Source organism: Grammomys surdaster, unplaced genomic scaffold (assembly GCF_004785775.1).
Source record: "Grammomys surdaster isolate TR1022 unplaced genomic scaffold, NIH_TR_1.0 125846, whole genome shotgun sequence".
In the NCBI taxonomy this organism is placed as follows: Eukaryota; Metazoa; Chordata; class Mammalia; order Rodentia; family Muridae; genus Grammomys; species Grammomys surdaster.
This window is the reverse complement of record NW_021620672.1, coordinates 2,074,240-2,080,519: the sequence shown is the minus strand read 5'-3', so window position 1 is coordinate 2,080,519 and position 6,280 is coordinate 2,074,240. Positions and strand designations below refer to the sequence as shown.

Sequence of the window (6,280 nt, the reverse complement as noted above, 5' to 3'; positions counted from 1 at the left end):
TATCCGAATACTTTTTTTCCCCAAAAGTGTCTTGTGCTTAAATATCCCTAAAGTAAAATGATCTGGGCCAGACTCTCGAGCTCCTCTGGTCCAGCACCGATTACAATAAAGTCAGGCTGAGCGAGTTTTATTCTTACTTCATTCTGATCCCTGATCACTTTTTTCCCTGTCTGCTGTAAAGCCTGCAGGGGAATCACTACAAAGAAACATGCCAGCACATGTGGCAAGATACTTTTTAAAAATTAATTTGGTGCAGTGGTGGCGCATGCCTTTAATCCCAGCACTTGGGAGGCAGAGGCAGGCGGATTGCTGCTTTCGAGGCCAGCCTGGTCTAGCGAGTGAGTTCCAGGACAGCCTGGGCTATATAGAGAAACCTGTCTCAAGAAAAACCAAAAACCAAAAACCAAAAAACCAAAAAAAATAAAAAAATTAAAAAATTAAAAAAATTAATTTGGTGTTTGTATGCCTGTTTGTGCTGTGCACATGCGTGCACGTGTGTGTGCATTCTGTTCACACATGCCACCGTGCACATGTAGAAATTAGGGGCTGGGTTTCCCTCCAAGGCTTTTCTTATATAATCCAGACATTGTGTTCTCTCTCTCTCTCTCTCTCTCTCTCTCTCTCTCTCTCTCTCTCTCTCTCTCCTCTCTCTGCAATTCTTTCTCCATGTCCGCACACCTCCTAACCCCTCTCTCTGCATGGTGATTTTCCTGGCCCTGTTCCTTAAGGCCATCTGAGAGTTGCCACCAATAAACCTGCCTTTATATGTTTAATTCGACTTGAATTGGCTTATTTTGTCATTAGAAAACCCATTACCTGTAGCATGCAGGCTCAAAGCCACAATGTGGTAAACATTGTCACTGGGCATCACTCCGCCCTGTGAGAGTGAGAACGGGCAGAGGGAGAAGTCAAAGCTGTAATGTCCATCCACTAACCCCAGTTAGTCTTGCAATACTGCACGACTCTGGGTAAGGCATCTCCCTGCAGGACCTGCTCCATGTGAATGCTCCCAGCAGCTGAGGGAGCTAGTCTTTCATTGATACAGATGGCAGACACTAGGTCTGGCCTGCTAACCTTTGGCCTGGCTAAGATGATATTTTAATTTTTTTTTCCCTCTTGAGATAGGGTCTAACTGTGTGTCATCCTAGCTGCCTGAAACTTAATATGTAGAGCAAGCTAGCCTTCACTAGTCTCTGCCTCTCTAGTACTGGGACTAAAGGTGTGGGCCACTGAATTTGGCCTATTGTTTTGTTACAAATTTTTTAAAAATTTTATGTGTATGAATGTTTTACTTGTGTGTATGTCTGTGTACTACTCAAATGCCTAGTACATGCAAAGGTCAGAAAAGAGTGTTGGATCCCCTAGTAATGGGAGTTACAGATGGTTGTAAGCTGTCATGCAAGTGCTAGGTGGTGAACCCTGGTCTTCTCTGCAAAAACTGCTGAGTGCTCTTAAATGATGAGCCATCTTTACTGCCCCTGTTTTGTTTTGTGAGGCAGGGTTTCAAGTAGCCTGGGGTGGCTGAAAACTCACTATACAGCCAAGGGTGGCCTTGAACTTGTGGTCCTCCTGCCTCTATTGACTACGTGATCAACAGAACACATGCAAAAGTCTATCCCAGAAAATGCTGTCTATTGTCACAGGTTACCCTTAACATCAGGTTTTGGTAGGGATTTATTTTGTCCCACCTCAAATCTCGACTCCTGAGAGTACCCCAGAGACATCCATTTCTTATCCTCCCTACAGTTTATTCAGGTTGGTTCTCCTTTAGAGTAGTGTGGTTTGGGTGACTTCCAGCATAGAAATGTATAGCCCCCAGCCAAGATAATATGACCAAGTGTAAGAAGGCAGAAGCTAAAATAAAGCAACCTCCTCCCCCACCTACTGCAAGGGGAGGAGAGGGAGCAGCCCACAGGACACAAGGCAGCAGGGCAAGTGACCCTGCCCGTCATGGGCCCAACTGGGGCCCAGGCCAGAGGACAGAGGTTTCAATCTTGTGGCTACCAAGCCATCCAAGGGTGTCTTCTTCAGGACTGGCCTATCAGAGTCAGTGAGACGATGTTCTCTCAGCTCTCCTTGTCTAGAATGAGTAAAGACTGCGGACGAGAGGGAACCCAGCGGTTGCAGGACACATACATAGCCACACCCACACCCGGCAAAAATCTCTATTGCTAATTCCTGTATTCAGGATGACTTCAGTTTGGCATATGGTCCCCTTCAGTCCAGGTCACCTGTGCTGTAAAATCCTCTGCCAACTTGGTGCCAGCTAGGGTCATCTAGGAAGAAGGGACTTGAACTCCCCCCCGCCCCGCCCCCCCCCCCCCCCCCCCCGCGCCCCCCCCCCCCGGGGGGCGGCGCATAAACAGCATAATAAACAGCATTCTTCCATGGGCTCTGCTTCAGGTTCCCGCCCCTCAGGTTCCTGCTTTGAGTTGCTGCCCTGGCTTCCCTTCCTGAAGGACTCTGAGCTGACTCAAGCTGTGTTTGGTCAAGGTATTTTAGCAGGGCAGTAAAAACCTAAGACCTCATCTTTGTAGCTTCAAAGAGTGGCAGAGCCTGGCTCACAGTGGCTGTTTAAACTATTAAAAGCGAGGAGGTGGGGGTGGGGGTCGTGGTGGGGGTGGGGCTCCTTACCTGGCAGTTTTATCATCACCTGCTGTGCCTTCCGGCTACCCGACATTTCCCACCTGACTTCCTTCTCTCCGCCCCCCACCCCCACCCCCAGCCACCTGTCTCACTTCCCTCAACCTTCGTTCTTAACACTCTTGTCTGAGGAAACCATCTCTCACTCTTAAAGTTTGATTCAGTTCCTCTAGGAGGTCCTTCCTTCCTGGGGTCTGAATGGTCACCCTCCACAGTCTGGACCCCTTGTTTTCATGACACAGGGGCAATTCAGCTGCACCTTCAGCAGGCAGCAGCTTCTCGACATAAAGGGCATACACAGCTGGGTCCTGTGCTTCCTCTGGGGGTTTAGACTCCTGTTTCCTTTCAAGAGCCATCTGTAAGGTGGAAGAGGTTCTTGGTACCTCTGGGGACCAGCATGGGGCATCCTTCCCGGACAAAGGTAAGCTGTCACGGGGAGTGCGCAGATTAACTGCTTGGACCCTGAAAACAATGAGGATCTTAGATTTTTATTTTCAGAGAAGCAAAAATCTTGACTTCTATGTAAACTCTAACTTTAAAAATGTGAGCGACTGGAAGCAAAGAGACAGCTCACCGGTTAAGAGCACTATTTGCTCTTGCAGAGGACCCAGATTCAATTCCCAGCATCCATATGGTGACTCAAAACCCTTTGCAGTTTCAGTTTGGCAGGTGAGGAATCTAATACCCTGTTCTGGCCTCCGGGGGCACTATGTGACTGCGCTTATCCATAAAGCCAAAATACTTGTATGCGTAAAATAAACATTTTTTTTTAAAGGAAGAAATGTCTTTAAAAATATGTGCATCAAAAACCTCTAAAAGCCAAACCAATTAGTGGGCAGAAGTTCATCCTCAGGGCCCTACCTGGAGACACATAGGAAAGTTAAAACGGATCGGTGGATGGTCCCTGGCTGGGCTGAAGGTGGCTGTGCCGAGGGCAGGTTTGGGCTAGGGCTTTATGCATGATATAGCACTGGGACTTGCCAGAGGGTGAGGCCTTGGGTGTGCTGTCAATTCTTGCTCCTGTACATACTTTCCAAGATGCAAACGGCAGTTAAACATCATGGAGATAATGCAGACCATGGGTGGGCAGCCAGTTCTGGCCAGTTTGAAATCTAAAGGCCTTACTACATCCACAGTATCCTCCCACTCCTTTAGTCCGAGAGATGGTTTGGTCACCATCCCTGGAGCCCTGTCCCACGGCATAGTGCATAAAAAGTCACTGTGTCCCTGTGTCTTCTGGCACTGGGATGTTTATGTTTGCATCGGGTGGTGGAGTTCCTTTCTCCAAGGAAAAGAGGCCAGGGAGTGGGGCTCGGGACAAGAGGAGACTTCAAAAGTCTGATTCTAAGTGTGTGTGTGTGTGTGTGTGTTGTGTGTGTCCCTGTGAGGAGGCCTGATATAGTACATCTACCCCCAAACCCTCTCCTCTCTCCTGCCTTCCAGAACCGAAACAGGTAGCTTGGGCATGGGGCTGAGGGACAGGTCGGTACATGTCCTCAGTTTACCTGTGGGCCCCGCTGGTCCTTTAACCCTGTGGTCCCACTGCATGGATAAGGGCAGAGCTTAGAAAATAAACGCTTGTGGTTATTTACTGAAAGGCAGGGGCAGTTATCTAGTGCAGGGTTGGGGAAGGAGTAGGGGGCTTGCTGGTCTAGTCACCATTGGGGCCAGTGCGGGCCCAGCGTGAAGTGAAGTGATGGGCCAGGTAGCCCATAGCTGACCGGATGCCTTCCATAGTACGTCTCTCCACAGACTCCAGCAGGTGTGTGACAGAGCGCAGGGCTGAGCCAGTCCCAGACATCACCCCAGAGGAGAAAGCTGACCTGGCACTTCGCAGGAGGCTGGCCACGGTGCGCAGGCGGGGACCCTCGTTTTGTAGCCTGTCAGCTGGAGAGCTGCAGCCTGAGGCCAGAATCCCCACAGCCACACCCATGCGCGTGGCGGTGTCTGACCACACCAAGATGTCTGTGAGGGAGCTAATGGAGCTCTCTCCACAACCCAGCAGGCTCGTCATGGAGCGCATGTAGTCGTTCTCCACATCAGGCCTATACAGACTGGGGTCCAGAAGGTTCCTGCCCGGTGCCACCTGGCAGGAATCTGGAGAGGGGGGTGGATTGCTTCCTGGGGAGCTTGGAACAGATGGGGCCTGCGGGGTCCTTGAGTCAGCTGCTAAATCCTCATTGGTCTGCCCTGGGGATCTAGCTTTGTTCTCAGGATTTGAGGCTTTGACACCTTCAGCTTCCTGCTCAGCAGACTTGGTGTTAGTCATGGGTTCTGAGTCAGGACCACTGTTATCCGAAGGGGATGGGTCAGTAGCTCCCACAGAAGGCTGGACATCTTCAGGCAGGACAGATGGGACGTCAGCATTTGGAGCTATCTCTGGCTGCCCTTCTGGAACATTCGGCTTTCCCGATGATATCTTTTCCTGGGTCTGGGAGTCACTTGGGGAAACCGTCCGGCTCCGACTTGTACGGTTGTTTTCAGCTAGCCTGTCCCATACTGGGTTCTGGAAACCCACAAACACTTGTAGGATACCTGGGTCTTGTGGCAACAGAGATGTGATCTCTTCAGAATTCTCCTGGCTCTGACTTGGAACATCTGGGCTTTCATCTTTGACCCCAGCAGTTGCTGTGGTCGTGGAGATGGCTGACTCTACATCTTGCCCTGTGGAAGTGTCCGTCTGCACGGAGGCCTGATCTGTATTCTGTCCCACAGAAGTGGCAATCTGCGTAGGTGCCTGGTCCTCATCCTGTCTCATTGAGGTGGCAGTTTGCACGGAGGCCTGGTCTTTATCCTGCTCAATGACTGTGGTAATCTGCATGGACACCTGGTCTTCATTTTTCCCCGCGATGATGGCAGTCGGCTTGGAGGCCAGGTCTTCATCCTCTTTCATGAAGGTATCAGTCTGAATGAAGACCCGCTCTTCATCTTGCTCTGTGGCGATGGTTTTTGCTGCAGAGTCTTGATCTACATCCTGTTCAGCTAGTGTTATGGCGAGGTCTCCTGGTGGGACATCATCAGGCAGGGAATCTGGTCCTTCAGACTCTTCGGGGAAATCTTCAGAGTTTTCATCAGCTTTGTTGTCCAAGGAGGCCTCGGGAAGATCATGTGCAGAACTGCTGTTGGCTTCAGGGTCTTCCAAGGGCTCAGTGGTCATCTATGCCCCCTGCTACTTATGGTGGTTGGGAAGGAGTGGCTTGGCCCTGCTAGGCTCAGTTGTCCAGGTGGTGAGGTCACAGGAGGTTGTGGGCAGCTGATGATGTCACAGGTACTTGAAGAGCAAGGGTCCTGAATGTCCTGAGTCTGCTGAGTGGCTGTTCTGGTGGGCTGAATATAGGTGGTGTTGCATAGCCAGAGTTGTAGATACATAGGAAATGAAGGATAACTATCTTGGTTTAAGATGGAGATATGTAGGTAGGTGCAGATGCAGCCGCAGGGCTGTGTGTGAGAGGTTGTGGGAACTGTACTTTGGGGCACGATAAAGGAAGGTGATGCTGAGTTTGAATTAGTGGATTTTAAATTTATTTTGGGGGGTGGAGGAATCAATGTTCTTGTTATGCAGTTCAGACTGGTCTCCCACTCTGATCTTCCTGTCTCTCAAGAGCTAGGATTACGGACATTTGCTACAGCAGGTTAT

The 6,280-nt window shown here is 50.1% G+C and overlaps 1 protein-coding gene across 1 annotated transcript; it reads right to left on the bottom strand.

Annotated features, from left to right (window-relative positions):
• Positions 1 to 4,294: 4,294 nt before the first annotated feature.
• Positions 4,295 to 5,800, bottom strand: Tex44 (testis expressed 44). Its single transcript, XM_028789524.1, has one exon. The coding sequence runs from the start codon at positions 5,798 to 5,800 to the stop codon at positions 4,295 to 4,297; it is 1,506 nt and encodes a 501-aa protein (XP_028645357.1).
• Between the last annotated feature and the right edge of the window lie 480 nt (positions 5,801 to 6,280).